Source organism: Epargyreus clarus, unplaced genomic scaffold (assembly GCF_041222505.1).
Source record: "Epargyreus clarus isolate Ecla_fem2 unplaced genomic scaffold, WU_Ecla_fem_2.2 ptg000026l, whole genome shotgun sequence".
Taxonomy (NCBI): Eukaryota; Metazoa; Arthropoda; class Insecta; order Lepidoptera; family Hesperiidae; genus Epargyreus; species Epargyreus clarus.
In genome coordinates this window covers 15,071,417-15,093,436 of record NW_027332233.1, presented here as the reverse complement: position 1 = coordinate 15,093,436, position 22,020 = coordinate 15,071,417, and the positions used below count along the sequence as shown (strand labels likewise).

General features: G+C 34.1%; 2 protein-coding genes across 13 annotated transcripts; one reads left to right on the top strand and one right to left on the bottom strand.

Annotated features, from left to right (window-relative positions):
• Nucleotides 1-1,265: 1,265 nt before the first annotated feature.
• On the top strand, nt 1,266-7,464 carry LOC140753141 (ubiquitin-conjugating enzyme E2-24 kDa). 11 transcript variants are annotated; one of them, XM_073087552.1, is made up of 5 exons: nt 1,266-1,393; nt 1,484-1,597; nt 2,493-2,831; nt 3,053-3,200; nt 4,966-7,464. In XM_073087552.1, exons 3-5 carry the CDS (start codon nt 2,496-2,498, stop codon nt 5,061-5,063), a joined length of 582 nt encoding a protein of 193 aa, XP_072943653.1. In that variant the 5' UTR covers nt 1,266-1,393; nt 1,484-1,597; nt 2,493-2,495; the 3' UTR covers nt 5,064-7,464. The 11 variants fall into 11 exon arrangements, with proteins under 11 accessions (XP_072943653.1, XP_072943659.1, XP_072943650.1 ...); XM_073087558.1 differs by having other exon boundaries at nt 1,267-1,393; nt 2,521-2,831; XM_073087549.1 differs by adding an exon at nt 1,748-1,882 and having other exon boundaries at nt 1,271-1,497.
• A 40-nt stretch (nt 7,465-7,504) lies between these two features.
• Nucleotides 7,505-21,630, bottom strand: LOC140753136 (CD63 antigen). Of its 2 annotated transcripts, none has more exons than XM_073087540.1 (6): nt 21,476-21,630; nt 21,175-21,282; nt 19,888-20,079; nt 12,665-12,835; nt 10,029-10,250; nt 7,505-8,252 (listed from the first exon to the last, which is right to left on the bottom strand). In XM_073087540.1, exons 2-6 carry the CDS (start codon nt 21,238-21,240, stop codon nt 8,187-8,189), a joined length of 717 nt encoding a protein of 238 aa, XP_072943641.1. In that variant the 5' UTR covers nt 21,241-21,282; nt 21,476-21,630; the 3' UTR covers nt 7,505-8,186. The 2 variants fall into 2 exon arrangements, with proteins under 2 accessions (XP_072943641.1, XP_072943642.1); XM_073087541.1 differs by having other exon boundaries at nt 21,175-21,278; nt 21,476-21,616.
• Between the last annotated feature and the right edge of the window lie 390 nt (nt 21,631-22,020).

Genomic DNA, 22,020 nt, shown 5'->3' with positions numbered 1-22,020 from the left:
CGTCTATATAATTTTCATCCGTGAGTGGAAAGTTCCTGATTAAATCATACGCTTTATTTTCGACACAAGTTAACAAGTAATGTAACTTTTCCACATTAGGAATATTTCTATTATGGATCAACGACTCAAATAATTGTTTAAAAGATAACCAATTTTCTAGCTTACCATCGAATGGCTTAATGTTAATTTTAGGCAGCTTAGCAAAACCCGAAACTACTTCTTGTTTAATCTGACGGTCACTATTTAAATGCCGCAGACGGGCCAGAACACTTCTAAATTTTGTATCAAATGATGCAGTTACACCAATTTCAGACTGGCGTTGGGCAGCACTTAATGAACGCAATAAATTTATTTGCGCTTTATGGAATTCATTTGAAAGTTCCCTAAGGTCCTCCTCAACGCAGCCTGTCATATCCGATCCCGCTATATACTCCAATCGCATCATACTGTAATCCCGGGCAATCCTATTAACGTCCCCATCACTTGCGCCACTTTCGTTGCTCCCAGTAGACATTGTCATTAATTAATATAAGTTTATAAACTTAACGAAATCGACAACAATAGCAAATAATTGCAATGTCACTGACAGCTGACTTCGACACAATAATACGTCAAAGTCTAATACAATTTGACAGTATTGACAATATGACCAACGACAAATAAATATGGCGCAATGCAATACTGACAACCAACGACTATTAATAAAAATAGCGCAAAGATGGCGGGACCTAAGTACAACTAACAAAGTGATGAGTTGTAAAGAATCACACCCACCCTCAACATAAAATGTTAATCGACACAACGAAAATTACGAAATTTTATAGAAATGCAATACAAAATAGCAAATCTAATACGAAATACGACACGAAACGACAAATTTAGAAGCCACTTTACGTAAATGTTCGTTCCTTTAGCGAAATACGACACGATAAAATTAATTTCAATGTTCGTTATGTTCGGTCGACGGAAAATAGCAAAAATGGTGTTTAGGACGATGGAACAATTAAGATCCGCCGAAGTGACCAAAAATTTGTCGTTTCGTAACCAATAGTTAATCTTTTTTTTCCTTGGTATTATGTCGAAATATTTATAATTTTAAATTTTTTCGACATCCTTAAATCTTCCTATATAGGTTACTATACTCTTTGCTTAAATCAACTACGTATATGTTATTTTATTATTATTATTTTTAAATACAGATATTATTATCGGGAAGTGGAGTAATGTTTTGTCTATGATACTTTTTTATGTAATAGTCGATGTGGTATGGCAACACACCGGTTTTTTTATAAACATGTCGGAAAGTGGTTGTGCATTGTGAATTTCTCAAAATCTGAAAACTACTGCTTTGATTTTTCCATAAAGCTTTTTTAATCAATCTGATTTATTATCTGTAAGGCATAGAAAAGTAATACATGGGAATTTTATACGTAATATGATCAATTGTGTTTAAAGTTATCCCGTGTGTAACTGTGAATTTCAGTGGTTGTTGTGCAGGTGAGGGTGATTTACAGATGAATGAAATGTGGTAGAAGTGGACAGATCCTGTGATTTTTTTCTGAAAAGCGGGAAAAGACAAGCTTTAAGTTTGAATAAGGTAAATTTGTTGCTCAATTTAACCCGCAAGCATTGTAGCGTGTTTATTCTGGACGATGAGAAAGTAACAGTGAGTTTGCGCTTTGCAGTGCCGAACACCTGACACTGAGATTCCATTCGCATTATAACATTGATTTTGTACATATTCCAGACGTTTCTTTGTATCCTATCTGTAGAGAATCGGGGGACGTCTATCTATTATTTCTATTCGAGTCCGTGGTGAGCCAAAAAAATATAAATTATCGGATAACGCCAGCCCACAAGATGGCCGACTGTTATTCGTAAGGTACAAAATAATCATTTTCCGTTCAATTTCTATGTAAAAGTAATAGTTTTTATTTTATTTGCGGATCTTTTTGATGCTATTTTATCCATTTTTCGTTACGTTGCTGTTGTATCGTGATTAGCGTACAGAGTGGATGAATGTCTTTGTTCTGAAATTTTGTTTTTATTGTTTAGAAAAAAGTATGTTAAGCATCCTTTTTTGCACATGAGGCTAAAATGTAATTTTCTACATTATTGGGTATCGTTCCATATCGCACAATACGCCTTTGTCAGTCTTGTGATTATTGATTATTGAGGCACACATTGATGTGTCGTGTGTCAATGCCCTTCCACTGTTTGTCCATACTTTACGCACACTTGTTTATTTTCGAACTTGATGCTCGAGTACAGGAACCTCGCTAATCTTACTTTTGTGTCCATGTGAGCATATATGATGATATATGCTATAATGATAATGACCAAGAAATTTAATGATTTCAATAACTTAATTCCATTTTTGTTTGCTTTCATATTTCGAGGATTCTTTTCATCATTCGTGCTTAGTCCATGCGTCGTGCTTTTTAACAAGTAGCTTTTTTGTTTAGCGGTATGAGTTATTTGATGGTTTTTAGATAATGTCCGGTGCGTCTGGTTCATCAGGGAGCGGCACAGGACGAGGTAGAGAAGGCGCGGGCTCCAGTGGAGCTGTAACAGACAATAAACCAGACACCAAGGAAAATAAAGCAAATCCCAAAATGTCAAAAGCTTTGGGTACATCGGCAAAGAGGATTCAGAAGGAGTTGGCTGAAATCACATTGGACCCCCCGCCCAATTGTAGCGCAGGCCCTAAGGGAGACAACCTCTATGAATGGGTGTCCACCATCTTAGGACCACCTGGATCAGTGTACGAGGGTGGTGTCTTCTTTCTTGACATACATTTCTCACCAGAATATCCCTTTAAACCGCCTAAGGTATGCAACATTCTAGTTACATTATCTTAATATTCAAAATATATTCATTTTATTTTTATATTTTAGAACTAAATTTTAGTTTTATGGAGAAGATGCACAAAAACTTGATTCCATTTATTATTTTCTTTAGAAATTTCATGAATTGCTCCCAGCGCACCAATATAATTAATCAAATAGTCTTAAATAATTTAATCAACAAACTTATTTTACATTGTTTTCAGGTGACATTCCGCACCAGGATATACCACTGTAACATTAACAGCCAGGGAGTGATATGCCTAGACATACTCAAGGACAATTGGTCCCCCGCACTGACAATATCTAAGGTCCTGCTCTCAATATGTTCTTTGCTGACTGATTGTAATCCAGGTGAGGAAAAATTTAATCTATTTTTTTGTAAAATAAGAGTTGCAGATGAGCATGCAATCCAGCTGATGGTAAATGGCCACTGCTACCCCATTGATGTCTCCAATCTACCTTACATAAAATCAGATTCCTACCAGAGGTTACAGATGCACTGCTACTCCTGAGGACCAAGCAGAACACGCTTAACACTGCTGTTATTAGGTAGAAATAGGTGTGACAGTGGTTCTGCAAGAGTCGAACCACAGAGTTCTACCACCTCGATAATTGTTATTGGAATCTAGATTTGGTTTTTAACACGCTTTTATTAGCTTCAGACGTATGTATGTTGGTATGTTAGTATGTAACGGAATCTTTGAACATGATTTTAACCCCCTTCAAAACGTCGGATTAACTCGAAATTTGGCATACTTATTAAGGACCGATGACAATTCAATATTTTAAACATTAATAATTTTGTACCATTGTCCTTATCAACATCCTCAGGATTAACGATTTTCGAGGCGAGATTTTTCAAGCACCTTCAGCAAAGTTCATCGCAACTTTAGATTGCAAATTATTGCTATTTAGTTTCAATAGGCGTAACTTTTATATCGTGATTTTTAGTTTAGAAAATAATAATGTTATTTCCCTATAACTCAAATGTTCTGAAACATATCTATAATGCCGTCTTGTAGAATGATTTTTAGGATTCCGTACTCAAAGGTTAAAACGAAACCCTCTGCGGTCTGTTCGTCTGTCGTTGGGCTTTATCTCTTAAATCGTAATAAATAGACTAGATTGATTCTTAGATTGAAAATTATTTTCTACTTTTTAGTTGATTTTATCATAAAAGCGTGTTTTTTAGGTTTTTTGAACTATAATTATTTGATTACTGGTCTTAAATAATGTGTCTATTATGTTTATAAAAGATTTGAGCCCAATATTAATAACCATAATCTATATAATTTTAAACTGTCTCAGGTTGAAATTTTACTATTTCTACTTGGCAAAAATTGTAATATTTTTATCTTTGGTTGGTAAAATATTGAGTAGATTGATTAATAACTAATCTAAGTTGTTAATCAGCATTATTATGTCTTCAATCTTAAAGTAAAACATAACTTTAACCAGGCATCCCCAGGCATGAAAAAAATGCTATAACAGAACACTGTTGTAGCATTTTTTTCATGCCTGGGGATTGTCAGGATAATTTAACACAATTTTTGTGACTATGTATGTTAGATTTGCATATCTCCTTGCGCAGTTTAATATGTTATTATCTGTCTTATTTTTATCAAATTTTTACATATTCGTGTATATATACTTTAATGGGTAAATATTTTTATGGGTGATATAATTTTGAATGCATACACCTTTATGCAAGACATTACAATTTGTTTGTAGGGGCCACAATCTACATGATTATGTCCTCAGAGATTCTTCACTAATTTGTGATTGTATTTTACCATAAATTTTTCTAAAACAACCTTTTTCACATTTACCCTCATCCTCCTCTCGTGACAGCCAAAACATCTGTAGGTTTGGTGGAGCCTTTATTGGCACCGATTTTAAACTAGAATATTGCAATTGATTAGGAATACTGATGGTAATTATGATTTCTGTATGGTTTTTACATAGATAGAATCTTCTTTGTAAAATAATAAATAGTTATTAATGTTCCAAATCTTGTTTTGTTGGAACCCAAGGATACACAAGGACTTATTAGGAGTAAGTTCTAGTAATTTTTGGTTCTAAAAATACCTTCTAATTGGCAAATTTGTAATTTCAGCGGATCCACTAGTGGGCAGCATCGCAACGCAATACCTCCAGAACAGAGAGGAGCACGATCGCATAGCGCGCCTCTGGACCAAGCGCTACGCGACATGATTCCACTGCCCCAACACGCTGCCACGGAACAAGTATCATACTCAATACCATTCTGTTACAAATCCATCCTGTTCACATTAATATAATATTACAATTTCATCCAACTGTTTTTATGCACAATTAACGCCATATTCATTCACTTTGCTGTGTGCAATCCTAGTTATAATGTTGCTTGTTCAACTGGTCGGACTCTTGTAAAATGTTCAAAGTTCGCGTATTAACACAGCAATGGACTTTGAGTGTTAGTTCCTAACCGATCGATTTTAGCAATAATCGAATATGTCGTCAAATGTGCACATTTTCTGTAGTGCTTCTCATTATAAGTTGCGATTAATGTGATTTAAACATGCTTGAAAACAATGTTACTTTAGGCGATATGGTATTTAGTTGTAAATTTATGAAATCCTCTGTTAACGTTTCTAGGTCTGTGTGACATACAGTGATAATAATAATGTTACGTAATGATCGTGTATCGTCGGCTTAACCAGTGAATTGAGTCAATTTTTTTCTGCAATAAAGCATTGATCTCATACATCCATTGAAACTGCTATTTAGTGTTGTCTGAAATTATACAAAGACGTAATAATAAATCGCGTTGTCTGCGAAATGTGGTTTAATTTCTGCCATTTTTGCGCCAAACTTCGTTTTAACACATGTATGGTATTTTTTGTAATAGTAGTACCATCATGTTTGATCATAATTTTTGGTTTTGATCATTACAGTGTTGTCGAATAATTGAAATAAGCTGTAAATTGGTGTTTTAAGACCCTCGAGATTGCCTTTCACTATTTATTTTTGGTCATGAAATCAAAATTTCTATTTGCAACCTATTGATCTAGTCAATTTTTACTCATATATTAATTAATGTGACAATCATTAGCAGATTGACAAAGTCGTACCACTGAATAAAGTACCTTTATAAGTAACGTGGCAGGACAATATTTTATAAGATCATAACTACCAGTATTTTTTGTAGCCAAATTGATTTGGCGTAACAATGTTAATGATAGTTTTTGCACCCCCTTCCATAAATTTAACTTATTGAGTTAACTACTTGACTAGATCTATCCATTCAAACAATCATCTTTAATTAAATTTTCATTACAAGTGTTCATCTAAACAATTTTGTATACTTAGATGGTTAACAATAATAAAAACAAATCTTCTTAGTGTTCATATGCTTGGGTACTTATGACGAGTAGAATAAATTTGAGGAAAATTTGTCTTCAATAGTTGTAAGTCATACTAAGGCAATCATTTCCTTTTATTAAAAACAAATTTGAACAATATTAATGTCCACAATAACTGTTCTGTATATATAATGAACATTTAGCGTGACTATGTGAAAATTATAATTTACATTTTATATTTTTGCGCAAAAAATAAGACTTTGTTTAACTCTGTGGCTTTCAGTATAACGGGTGAGATAGGATTTGTCCATTTTGGTTTAGAATTAGATAGTTAAATTATTTAAAATTACTAGTGACATTGCCCATGGAATGTTGTGTTTTCTTACGAGTGAGATTTCAATTCAGTTTGTAAACAATCATTTTACTGGAGTTGCATTGTAGTAATGTAATGAACTCTGTAGATTTCACATCAAACAAAATAAAAAAATACTTATTTATTTTTATAGTAAAAGCTTATAAAATTCATTCTATCGCTGTATTAGTCTAATCCTTAAGAGGGATTGGATAAGTCAAAGCATTTGACAATATTATGTATTCTCGATACACCATGATATGTTTGGACGATTTTTTTTAATAATGAACATATCAAAATTCATCTGACTTTGATGTTGGCATCCACTGTGTACTGTACATGTGTTTAAATTGTGGTGGACTGCAATGAAGTACGTGCCAAAGTGTATCAGGCACTCGCCTCAGCTCCGACCGTACAACTCATTTTTCTAAAATATTCCGTTTAGGTGTAAACAGTTATTAGATGTAAGTTATTTTATTGTCTAGGTAATGTATAATGTATGTCTTAACCCTAGTTTTAAAGTATAGAAACTTAGCAATGTAATTAATTTTTTTAGCAAGATGTATGTCGCGCGTATATGAATGTATGGTGATACCGTTGTGAAAAAGAACTAAGAATTTGACGACTATGTTGTGGTGTAACTGGTGCTGTGAGATTCAAATGCTTGCGACATACAATAGAGAGATGAATACTGGAGCTGTATTCGTGACTGGGATATATTTTGTCATTGTGATTTTTTAATTATTTTATACTATGACTCGAAATGTGTTGCTTGCAAGACAACAGCTGTATTCAACGCGACTGATGTTCCTCTAAACTCAATGTTCATAAACTCTGACCCTTAATTATAATCATCCTTTGTTAAAATTTATATCATGGTATAAAATAGGAAAATAAAATGTGTGTAACTAGGACACTACCGGCTGTTTTATTGAACCTGGATCTCTTGAAATGAAACATTTGTGCATATTAATACTTTATTATATTATCATAAATATTCATACACATCCAAAGACAAAATGTTACATTTTTTTTTGCAATGATGCAACCTGTTTACAATAATAATTTAATTTCATCATTTATATATTTTATTTGATTTTTTTGTAACTTTTTCCCTTTGTGAACAAGTTGCATCATTAGTTTTATCATGGTGTGCCACGTCTAACAACTAACACCAATTATAAAAAGAGTACATTAAAACTTTGACACATCTAATAATTGAAATACGAAAATCTTGTGAATTCAGTAGTTTGGAATTCGGAAAAACTATTTGAAAAATCAGTCTTCTACCCTGAGCACACTCTGTGATGCTAAAACTTTCAGTGCATTGTGCTTTAACACCCAACATTAAGAATCGATCTTTACATTGGCAGATGAGTAATTGCGATTCGAGATTTACAAATAATAGACTGAGATATCTTTTTAGCACCGAAAAAGGTATCACAAAATTATAATAAGTAAAAAAATAAAATACAATCATAAAAAATATTCTGCAATAATAACAAAATAGTAAACTATGTGGAAAATTACACTTACACTTAAAATCACATTAATTATAAATAAGATTAAGGTAATCTGTGAAGCTAACTTTATGGTAGGTACTACTGTATACTTGAATGATGTAAGTTGTGCAGATTGAATTTAAACAGTTTCGTACTGGCTGCGGATGGACCGCGCGAGGCAGCAAGCGAACACCACTCCTATGAGCTGAAAGACAAATAATTTACTTGTGAAAACCACAAACATTGATAAAAAACATCAAGAAATCCGACACCGTAAAAGGAGTTAACAATCGTCGCATATTCTGGAAAGTTACTAAGTCAATTCAATTGTGTTTGTTGCTGGCCTAATTATATAATATTTTATAACAATTGCAACATTTCCAAGACTATTAATTTAATTACTTTCAAACCGATAAGCAAGTTTAGCTTTTACGTTTAGTAATAATCATGCATAACTAATTTATTGATTGACTTTAATTTTAAATTGAAGGAGACGAAATTTTATAGTGTCGATCGAAGCTTTGACTTGTGCCATCTTTGGTCAAAATGGGCCGTAATTTAGGCAGAGTATTTCATCAATAGGTTTTCAACATAAACACAGAAAGCCTTAGAATGACAAATACATTCACTTTACACACGGTTCAGTAACATGAATATGGATTCAAGGATGACCACAACCGACTTGAGATTTTTTATGCATGAATTATTGAGGTAACGTAAGTCGAGAACCACGCGAAGAAATAAAATCTACAGGATTTATTTTAAATTGTTTACTAGAGATTGACGATTTGTACTTGTACGGAAAATAATTATAATAGGTTCTTTATCATTGTATTGTATTGTGGTATTTATAATTCGAGCTCATCGCCGCGTCACGGCCGGTTGGTCGTACTTGTGTAACAACAACAACATATTAATCACCTGTATGCTATATTTTTATAGTTATTAGAAGTAATTTATGCTACCTCTGGATATGTATTCTGTTAGAGTTTGACTAGTCTAGTTCATTGAAAAACCTTACTAATCTTTGTTTTACATTCGGGTATATATAAAAAACGAAAATAAAATATCACAATCCGTTATAAATATCTCTGAACTGGCGAAAATAGGTATTCAAAACGTTTGTGTATACGTAAGTAGGCGTAGCAATCAATTTATAATGCGAATGTGTAAACAAAACATACGACAATGTGGAGTCTATTTTTATATTTCCACTCATTTTCTAAACATCGTCAAGTAGAACTGGCTACAATGATTTAAAACTTTCTTCTTCTATGCAAAGTTGCGTATCATTTTAATTCCATGACTCGACGAAGGCTAGATAAAATGTTAATGAATAAACTCCTGGCAGCAATTTAGTACTCTATATCAGGGTGCATGCAAGGGTTACCTTAGAGTTCCTTTAGGCGAAAGACAATTAGTCAAAGGCTGGAATATGGGTTAGTAGGCTAATCCTACTGGCCTCACATAACTTCCTTACTAAAATGCCTTATTAATTTAACGTCAATAAATAATGACTGGCGTTACGTACAGATTAGAAATTAATTATCACTTGTTTAACGGTGAAGGAAAACATCGTGAGGAAACCTGCATACCTGAGAGATTTATAAAAAAAATATATTTCAAAGGTACGTGAAGTCTGCCAAAACGCACTTGGCCAGCGCGGTGGACTATGACCTAATCTTCTCATTCTGAGAGCAGACCCGTGGCCAGCAGTGGGACAATAATGGGTTGATGATGTTACATACAGATTTATGGCGTCGAATAAAGATGTCGGTATGCACGCATTGTAATAATCCACTTCCATATTTTTTTCTAAACGAACCTAGTATACTTGAACAAATCTAATTTTGGCAGTAATTTGATTCATACGACAATATCCAAATTACACCAAATAGCTGTGTTTAAAAGTAGAACTTCAAAAAATCGAATTTTGGTTGTAATTCGATTCATACGACTTTATCCCGAGTTATGTGTTTACCTGTACGACGGCGATGCCGAGCCCGACGCCACCGAGCAGCAGGGCGACGTCCTTGAGGTGCACGAGGATCTTGTCGAGGCAGCCGACCGCGTGGAAGCCGGGCGACGCCTCGCCGCAGGGCGGGGCCGCCGCGCCCAGCTCCTGGCCCGCGCAACACGTCGCCGGGATCGGGAGGCCGTTGTTGGCCCAGTCCTTGGGGCCGTACACGCCGCAGCATTGCAACTGTGGACGCGAGTGGAAATGGTCATGATGAAATTAAAATATTTACAACACAATTATGCTGTGATTCTCGCAGTGGTAATAATTCTCATAATAATAAATCGAGCATAATCAAAATGTCTTAAATACTTTTAAGTAATATCGGTAAAGTGCATTAAACTGCCATAAAAAAGAACAGTTCCAGAAAAGAAAGTTGAAGGTGGAAGAACCCTTTGTGGTTCGACTCCGGCGGCACCACCGCCACACCTATTTCTGCCTCATAACAACACTGTTAATCGCTGCTGTATTCTGGTTGGAAAGGTGCGGTAAGGAAGACACTTTTCCGAGGCGTCTAGCTTAGCCCTCAGGGGTAGGGGAGCATCTGTGGCCGATCTCAGGCAGGAATATTCTAATCCTATCTGGGGTTGATTACAGATGTCCATGGGCGGCAGTAGCCACTTACTATCAAGTGGACTGCATCCTCGTCTGCTACTCCCGTAATATATAAAAAAAAAGAAAATAGGTTGACAAACAAAGAAAGACAAGTTTAATTGTTATGTCATTGCCTATTAATTACCTAAGGAGTGTTCGCAATGGAGAAGAAGCGGCAAGTATAATGTGTCTTTGCATCTATCACACTTATTTCGTCTTTTCGATTTAGTCAGTAGGCTAGTAGAATAGCAATCTAGACATTGGAACGGAAAAGTCCTTGGATCCTTCCTGTGTTTATCACATACTGAGATCAATTGATGTGATGATCCACTGGGTGTATTATACTGTTAACGTATAAACCACACCTATAATACATCGTACGTAATTTTAACATGCAAGGTACGTGCGAATAAAAATAATACTATAACGTTGAGGCTAGCATTGCGCTTTAAGCATAAATAGAGGCAGGCTCAGTTAAAAAGATAAATAAGAACGGAATTGTAACATGTATATGTTACAATTATCCGGAATAAACTAGTTCCTTCTACTTTTTTCAGACTTGAATATTTTGTGGGCGGAGTATTCGTTTAATTTGGTAACTGGTTTTATCTTACTTATAAGTTACAAGACGAAAGAATGCCAAATTTCATAAGTTATAGACAGACTCCACTTGAATTTTAGTTATTTGTATATATTAAGTGTGGGTTGGTTGAGTGGAAAAAATTGAAGGGCATTATTGACGTGTATGCCGTTTCAACGACTGACTGTCACGCTTATTCGCTTCAACATTGTATGCTACAAGTATGTCGAAAGCATGCAATTCCTTTATGAAGATAGCGGTTAACAGCGGCTGTAACGATTACTAGGAACGCGACATAAAGGGATATTATGGGCACAATAAATAGATTGTTCATAGTGGTAGCATAATAACACACAGTTTTTATTTTAGAAGAAAAATCGTATTTTAGACATTTTTTTAAATATTATAATGCATTTTAAGTTTATATCAAAATCGGCCTCATAACGCGTTTCCGCAACTTTAGTTAATCCTTATTTACGGATTTCGCCTTCCATGTCCACTTGCAAAAAAATACCCCTATATATCAATTGCGTATTTTTCAATATGTTTACCGCCGTCGATAATATGAAAAGGGTCATGTTTTACTGCTTAATGATAAGACTACGAGTACGATCACGTTTAAAAATAGCACAATTTACAAAGCAAGTGCATCTCACATTGGAGAACAGTTATTTAATTAGTAATAGTGATTGGTCCCTGCTCTTTGGACCTTTCCTGATTAATGAAAGTCGACGAGGTTATTCGTTTAAGTTGATTCTTTACATTTACATTTTATTACAACTCGCTCGTCCCTTTTCAAGGGTATAAATTAAAGTTTACGAGATGGTAGGATATATTGTTTTGGTGGTGATATTTTTCTTCATAGGTTTTTTCTGTTTCCTAATAAGCAATGAGCAAAGGTTCTGGTTTTAAAGAACTTACTTACACGAGGCGTTTCATATGAATTATCAATGCCTGGATATCAAATTCCCTGTGGTTGGCAACACGAACGTCTTAAATATCATTTAAGGTTAACTGCAGATGTTGACGATCCTAATGCACGTGTCGTAGATAGGCTGCTATATGGCACAAATAGGTGTAGCAGTGGTGGCAGCCCAGCTTATCGGCAGTTTCCCCACCTTAACCTTAACAATATAGACGTTGGAGGTGGAACCCTTTGTGGTTCGACTCCGCCGGCACCACCGCCACACCTATTTCTGCCTCTTAACAGCAATGTTAGACGCTGCTGTATTCTAGTTTGAAGAGTGTGGTAAGGGAGACATACTTTTCCGAGGCATTCCAGCTTAGTCCTCAGGCGTAGCGGCGCATCTAATCCTATCTGGTATTGATTACAGATGTCCATGGGCGGCAGTAGCCACTTACCATCAGTTGGACTGCATGCTCTTCTGCTAGTCCTATATTATAAGAAACGTATAATCCAACTTACATCAGTCTGGATGATGTCATAGCTCTTCTGGATGCTAGGGTTGTCCTTGTATTCGACGAGGCTCGCGTTCAGCGCTCTCTCGATGGACATCTCCAGGTCGCGGTGCTTCACGTAGCCCGTGATGCCGATCGCCAGCTCCGCCACGAAGATCAGGAGAAGGAAGACCGAGAACTGCGACAAAGTAGAAGCATAATTTTATTGACGCCTCTTACACTCATAACGTTTTTAAACTTTAGTATAGTCCGCGCCAAACTGCTAGTCCGCTCTGAAGTTGTTGCGAGCAGATGTAGTCATACAAATTGACTATAGCGACGCGATTCATTTCTATATTCAGAGCGGACAATATGTTGTTACTTAAAATTTGGTATGTTGGTCGGATTATTATTGGTATTTGTGGATGCCATAGACATACATAATGACGGGTATAAAAATCATTCAAATCAGGATGAGAAGACTTTCACCCTTTTATGACTGCGTGGTTATTGAATGTAAATAAAGATGAGCAGCTGTATTTTTTATGTATTCATATTTCTACGAAAACCGATAGATGATATGATCTATACACTTGTATATTTGATTGGAATTTTATATGTACCTTTGAATTTAAATATATGTATTTTACATAATATTTATGACAGAGTGATTCATTCGAGTATTTATTTTATAAATGCCTATTAAATAAGCAAAGATAATGAGCATCCAATATAGTGTCAATAGACCCGATATAGAGAGGCTGAGTGTCATGCACAATTCATTACCAATTGGTAATATTATCGTTCTAAAGTATGTGTTAAAAATGACACAATTTGAAAAGTTAGTGTAAGATATGTAAGATTTTTGTATGGAAAATCTTGACAATGCCCTCTCTATAGCCTATATATTTATCAATTCGATGACGAGTGACTCAACGGTCGCAAACAAGTGAATAAACAATACTATCTTATCTGCCCATGATTCTATTCTATAGCTTCCCTTGAGCCAACTTGATGTATACAGATAAGAATAGCCATATAACTTAAGAGTATTTTACTCGTTTTTAATATCTAAATGCTATATACAGATATGCATATAAACAGATATATTTGCTTACGACTATTCTACATGTACTTAAAATTTGATAGAGGTGTTGGTGTGGTTTAAAAATGTCTAATCTTCAGTGAATCAAGTGCTATGTGGTTGACACTAGGTAACATGGATTTGATCGAGCTAATTTAAGAAATAACTTGAATTAATAACAAAGAATTGTTTAGAAGTTCTACTTAAATGAAATAAGAATGAGGCTGCTTTGAGCAGTCCTCCGAAGTTCATAGATGTAGGTCTCAACCCTTGGAGTTTTGTCATTGTACATAGCTTTGTCAGTGGTTGCATTATATAAATAACAGGAAGGTATTTTAGACACCATCTATGAAAAGATTGGTGCTATTCTATGAAACCCGATGTTTTAAATATTTTTCAATCACGTCACAAATGTATATCTTCGATCACTCTATAAGTAGGTATATTATATGGGTGCTAATGTCCGAGTGGTCAAGTGCCGTTCATTATACAACTGGTCTTGGAGTAACGATGTAGCTAATAGGGTCATTATCATTAACTGTACAACGTGGGCGAACCTACTGGCTGTAAAGTAGTACTTTCCCCTGCCCCTCGAGTTATATTTCGATTTTTTTTATTCTACTACTTATACATAATTATTTTCTTGTTTCCTGTTACTCACGTGTTTAAAAATATGCATTTGAATTCAAGTATCTTTGTATATGACAGTGATTTAAAATGTAAATATGTATTAATTTAAAATGTTTTATATTTTGCCTCTTTATAAGCAGACTTTTAATTTAAGACTTTTATTTCCTTAGTGGTGTCTTAGGCAATATTTCATCCTTCTTGGCTTTCTGAATTAGGTAACGCGTTGTCACAATAATAATTTTATTAGTACATTTTGTATAAGTTAAAAATATACACATTAATCTATCGGTTGTTACAATGCATTACCTATGCATATTTTTCTAACCAATCATCAGTGACACAAATCCATGCATATTTCTGAACATGCAAAATGTCGTGTACACTCATTTTTTTAACATACAATTGTTATAAATTCGTTTCATTGGTGGATCTTACATTTTCTAAACACAGGGTTGAATCATAGCACAGACCGTATTTATGATTCACGATTGCCCGTCATGCGTCCAGTACATTTAATTTTATAATAGTATTCAGTTCCAGTTTACCTAAGTCATATAATATTACATTTATGTATTGTTATAACGTTAATCTATATTGGCATAGAATCACAATTATACGGACTACCTATTTCCTTAATTAGTAATTGCAAATTTAGCTTCAATAAATTGACTTCAGTGTTTAGTGTTCAAGACTTCAGTGCATATAGGAAGAAGTCCACAGAATCGTAGATATTTTATTTTTTTATTCTCCAGCGATAAAACAAAAAACATGATTCATTGTGGAGTTACGTCGGAGTCACAGTACAAATATATAGATCCTTATACTGTGTCGGAGTATAAAATAACTTAATATTAATTGATATTTCCTCATTTTATATCCTCGTAAACCTTGAATTGTTATCGTTACGAAGCCAAATTATTTCAAATGGTCATCTGGTGTCTGTCCGTCTTTTGTTTGAGCGACAAACGGGAAACCATAGAAATTTATCCCTTGTAAAGTGGTCCCTTCTGACCATATGTATCAAAACTCTCCGTAAAAAAGGATTCCTACCTGAAGGCGATAAGATGTATCGGTGTCTAAATTGTAACACTTGATAGATTGTATCCAGTTAAGGAAATATATATTTAGGTATATACATAATCAAATATGTATTTTAAATGCAGATCAAGAGTGTCGCAAGCCGATCTCATCTCACCAAGGCAGCGGTGTATGGGACAGTGGTTTTTGTATTTCTCCAATTGCTCTCCTTGGATAAAGTGTATAACTTATAATATTTCAGTAGCCCCGATGTTGAATGCGTCTCAACGACAATGTTTGTTATCGTAAGTTCACCTTGCCCGTTTGTTTAATCGGGCGTTAACCGATTATTGCATTATGGCTTCTTTGTACTGGATTGGGGTTATTTTACTGTTACTCATACTTTAGGATTTCAAAAATCGAAACTGTCTGTTGTAATACTACCTACTATAAGTATTAGACAAATCCAATCATTTGAAGTCTAATGTTCGTAAAAAATAATAATAACTACCGACCACCGTATGACAAGAAAATCGATATATTATATTCAAAGTAGATTAATTGTAAGAACTCTTTTTAAACGTTAATAATTGGCGTTATTAGAGTTAACGTAATTTGGTAAGTATACTCATAAGAAATATATAATCACCAGCTGACCCGGCAAACGTTGTGTTGCCATATAAATAAAAAATGTTAAGGGTGAACAACCCTTTTCACTTAGGGGTATGAAAAATAGATAGTAGCCAATTCTCAGACCTACTGGATATGTATATAAAATTTGTTGAAAATCGTTAAAGCCGTTTCGGAGGAGTACGGTAACTAACATTGTGATACGAGAATTTTATATATAAGATAATCTACGTGTGAATATATTTATGTGTGAACTTAAAACATCATTAGAAACTCAAAAAGCTATGACATCCCACGTGTGATCCAATGGTGTAAGAAATTTAAAAGGATATTCTAATATGAAACTGTACAAAAACGGGCCGACATTGTAGTCTTGTAAAAAGGAACCATTAACGTTAATGGTGAGCAGGAAACTACCATTTATCGTGAGGCAGCTGACGACACGAAAACGACGTAGCTTGAGTTTGGCTCGTGTCCTTAAATTTATGTACGGATTGACTTGCATCAATGTTTTTTTTATATTTAGGGTTCCGTACAAAAAACCACAAAACTTTGCTCCGAAACTGCTGGACCAAAATTAACAAAAGTATGGTGTAAAGTGTATGGTCTAAATACTCGTAGAAAACGGTAAACTCCTTGGTATTGCAATGTTATGCGATCAAACTTACATTTCCAATCGGAGCATATTTTTAATTTGGGTTAAATAAAGCAACTTAAGTAATAAATAATCAACGTACGGAACTTTTACCACTTGAGGTTAACCCGGTATTTTCCGGTTGTTTATTAAATATACTGGATATATAGTTCAACTGGTTATAAGTTGCCACTGACGCCCCTGAACATTTGTAATCTCAGGATTTGAGTAATTAATCTCAGGGATTAATTACTAATATGTTGCCATAACTATCGACTAAGTTACTAAGTGACTAAGTAAGAAAAGATTGGTATGAGTGTCTACTGGGAATTGGTACCCTGTCCCTGACACCATTATCATCAGTACCTTTTATATTGAATGAATCTTAAGCATTGTATATCAATTACATTGTAATATTAATATTATAAATTGTAATAGTTTAAAGCCATGAATAAATTCTTTTGCGTTTTTTGCAGCCTAATTTTAATACATTTAAAAATCATATGAACTAATCGATAGCCCTGCAACTACTACAAATCTTATAGTCAACGTAAAGAAAATCTTAAAACCGCACAAGTCCAAACATATGTTATATGCAAGCTTGTATTTTTTCTTTAATATAATTTTCGGTCTGTTTTCCAAAACAGTGTAATCAGAAACGAATGACATTCGATATTAAACATTTCATTTGAAGCCGATAACGTCCGACACATATGTTGCAAATTGTACTAGTATTATACTTGGTTAAGAACAAAACAATCGCTATTGACCAACTCCACGATTTGTTAAACATGTTATTACTACTTATTTGAACTGTTTATATTCTATCCAGACTGGAACATACGAAGCATTCAATGAAATCAACCGTGACTTAGCCTTCGATAAAGGTCAAAGCTCTGACGTAGGATGTATGACGTAACTTCTACAAAACTACATTGTCGAAAAATTTCCTTTGACACTCGTAATGGTTGCAAAAATATCAGGAAGGCAGTTCTTAAATCTAATGATTCTCAGGTCGATAGCATTAAAAAAACCTGTAGGTAGAAATATTATCAGGAAGGCAGATAACATACTGCATGAACATGGAGGACAGAACCCAGAAACCTACTTATACAATCACATCGATAATACTAAGAGATTAATAAGTGATAGTTGTGAAAAGTATTATCAATTGCCAAAAATACTTCCTAAGTTCCTAACAGAGGCGAAAACGGAGAACCCTTAATAGCGAAATAAACCGATTTCATTTCGTCTTCAACCCTTTACTGTCCCTTGCCCCTTGCCCGTCCTACCTACTCGTACCCTTCAGTGCTAAGCACGGGTGTCCTCTCGGAGTGTGAGAGATTGACACCATAGTCCACCGCACTGGCCAATTGCGGAATAAGGAGTACCAATACTCCTTATTTTTTATCAGAACCTAGGATTCGAAGCTTGCGATTCGATTGGAAAACCGGATCACAACCACCAATTGTAATAACTGGTTGCTGTTTTCGTTATTTCATTGCTAATACACTTTTATTGTATTACTCTTTAATTTCGGTACCTTACGAACAGAACATCTATTTACTTACTTTACGCCATAATAATTAACAAAGGAAACAACCAGTTATAGTATGGTACATCTTACAGACAGCATAATATATGAAAGGGCACGGCTTGTGACTCGTGCGGGGCAATTGGTTTAAACGGATCGGCCCAATTGCCTTGTTACGAATCACATGCTCGGGTTCTCGTATTAAATTAATTCAACGATTTGCCATGTTTGGCCAAAATTATGCCCTGTGTTTAGTAGGACATTAGGTAAATGTGAGAATGACAATAGTAATTTAATGTTGATATTTTCCCGTTTGTCCGTTTGGATTTAATTTTAATCACCTAACGCTCTAGGACGTGTAGAAGCAGACCAACCACATTTTGACTAATGTGCACTGCGAAGAGGACAGTTATAAGTTTAGAAGTGTAAATTGAAAACTACTTAAAAGTGTACGCATTTGCGTGTACGATACATATACGATATGCGTATTACCAAATTTCACTCCAAAAATTGTAGAAAAGATAAAAAAAAACACTATTAGGGCTGGAGCGCGGTCAGAGCGGTTTACCTGCTCGTGAATTACTTTCCTCGTACATACATGAGGAAAAATAAATCAACATTGACACAATAATATTTCATGAGAATGAGTCTCTTTAGTAGGTATGTATTGCTATATTATGCTCATTATGTTAGCAAATTTTGACTTACTTCTGTATCATTTTCATTAAGATTGAAATTCTTTCTTTAGAGGGAAAATCTTTGACGCTTGTGAATAACTTTTAATGACTCCATTATCTAATGAGTAATGACAAATGATGGCACTTTCTAAAGCATTTTGCATTATACAAGTTTGTAATAAATTTCTGCACAAATATTTCGAGTTTTAAATACTTTTATACACGATTGCATCGGCGTTAATCCGAAATAAGATTGTATATAAAAATTTAATTAGAGAAACATATTTTTATTCTCATATTTATATTGAACAAAGAAAGCATAAATATGGTGCAACCGAGTTTTTATCATTGTGTTATGAATAACAGTTTAATAGCAAAAGATAGTATGCATGCATACTGCATTGTATGTGCAATATATAAATAGATAAAAGCGTAAATTATTCTAGCATAAATTATTATAGTCAGTTTTTGTCAATGTTATGCATTTATTCTCTAATAGGTGGTAAATGACCTACTTTTGATCTGACCTAGTCTATATAAAGCATTTCAGCTATACAGACTTTGTTTCAAGTCTGGTATGCAAGTGTGAACCAAAGACAGAGTAACTGGCTTTTGGCCAAATTTTACAGAATCAGGGAATATAATTGACTTAAAAAATAATCGAGTATACAGGGGTGAAAAGGGCAGCTCCTATCTTCATGTAATAATTTTGTCTAAATATTTAGGTGAAGCTTAGAGAATATTGAAATACTCCCTGTAATAACTCCAATATTAGAATGTTTGTATAGTTGTTGTTTTATAGTTGTATAGTAGAATTTTAAATTAATGGTAGGCATTTTCCATGATATTTCAATTAGTTATATAGTATATGTCTGTGATGTTACTTTATTAAAACTTCTATGTATTTGCATAGATACAAAAATAACAAAAAAAATTTTAAAATGAGTTTCTTCATTCCAAACCTAATACTTAATTTTATATAGACTGTAAGCCTCTCAACTAACTTTAGTGGTGGAAGAATAAAGTCAAGATTTTTTATACTAACTGTGACTATCATGCAGTGGTTCTCCTTCACAGCTCCGCAGCAGCCAAAGAATGCCACGATGAAGACGATCAGGCCAATGATGATTAGGAGCACAGGGCCGGTGGTGTAGAACTTTTCATCCGTCAAGTCAACATACGGGTCCGCTCCAATTTGAGCCTTCACTCCCACTATCAGGATTATGAGGCCACTGATCTAAAATAAGGAATATACCATGTATACAATATATATTAATTGCTGTCAATATATTATATTACTTGCTGTTGGCTGCAGGTCTTTAAGTAGGATAAGTGTTAGCATTATTAAGCTAGATATATAGTACACATTTGAAAATATTGTGTAGAATTATACAGAAGTCTGTTTTCTTATGATACATTCTATCAAAATTACAGCAGGAAGAAACTAAAGTTATTAAATGTTAAATCATGGATTATTTTGGAAAGCAAATTCAAATAAACCTGGAGAAATTTATACAAGTAACACAAGCAAAACATATTTTACTAAAGTATTATAATTACTCTAGTTTAATGCCAGTTAGACTGGTCACATAGTTTATATAAAGAACTTGTTAAGAAATGAATCATTTATACAACTTGAGATTTCAAGTTAATATGATAATATCGACTGAATAGTTTTCGGAAAATAAATAGTAAGGGTAAAACTACTGTCAATAAATAAAAATATCTTTCTTTATAATAGTATCCATCCCTTATGCATGGATGGGATCCCTTAGGGATTATTATTAAGGGATAGTATGATATATTTTCAAGTTAATTATGAGTAAAACGATTACTTATTGCAAATAATGGCCATAAAAAATGCAATTTATTCCGAAAATATTATTTTTTCGCATACTGCGTCATTTTGCATCGGTTTATATGAATCATCACCAATCACTAAGTTGTATTATACTGGAAAGTACCGTACTTGTTTAACAGGTAAAAAGGTGCGTAAATACGTGACTGAGTACTTTCCACATCCTCTAGTCCTAATCTACCCTACTATTTTCAATAAAAATCATTACATTCTCAAAAACCAATATATTGTGCAACAATTTACACTACTTAACATCTTAACTAATATTATAAATGCGATATTTGCCTTTTTATTTCTTGATATTCAAAACAATACTCTATTTATATTACTGGCATAATATTTACAAATTAAACAATTATTAATTATTACTCGCAAAGATGCATTTGACACGGCAGTATCACGTGCATAATTAGCGAGCGGCGGGGACCGCGCCACGGCAGGTGGAAGGCTTTCAAGGAAAAAGCAAACACTTACCGCGAACAAAAGATTGACGCCGAATAGTAGATATTTCACACACGACATTCCCGCTCCGATAGCCATTTTTAAATCTCGATGTCTTCAAAATCTAAATTTAAAAGCTATCTGGAACAAAGATATTTAAATAAAAATTCTTTCTACAAGCTCTTTGAACATAAAGGTGAAAAACATCGATTTGCGTCGTTGGCTCGGGTTATAAGTATATTTTTACAGCCACATTGTACCTCAATATTTAATTTTCACGCGCACTTCTATGAAAATTACACTAAAAACAAGTATTGGCAATAATATAACTTACCGTCACTTATTGATGTTTTTAAATATAACAAAACACACGAATTGACCAAACACCAGCCGAGTGCTAAACGAAAAGCAAATCTGCCTGTGTTTCCAGTAACAATTTTACACTATTGATTTTACAATTTCTACCAACAGGTACAGTGTTACCATATTGTATATGCGAATAATGAGTATTTATTGTATCTAATTTAATACCGTATTTAATTTTCTGATAGTTATAAATTATTAACTTGGTGAAGATAATAATGGTTAAGTATACAGGTACTTAAAATTTACTATCAGTTACTTCGTTTTAAGTGTTTCATACCGTATGGAACTGTGGTGCCATCTAGAGTCATAGTTTCACTTGTGTAGAGTTGTGTGTGAAGACGTGAAGTGAAGATTTTTGAGTGTTTTTTAACCATAGACTAGTTCTTACTTTTCGATACTTGAAAAATTTACCAGAGGTGCAATAATATGTTAGGTGAATTCTATTATTACACATATATGCTCAAACTTGAGTCATGTCTCAAGGAGTTTATAATGATAAATAACTACATTGAT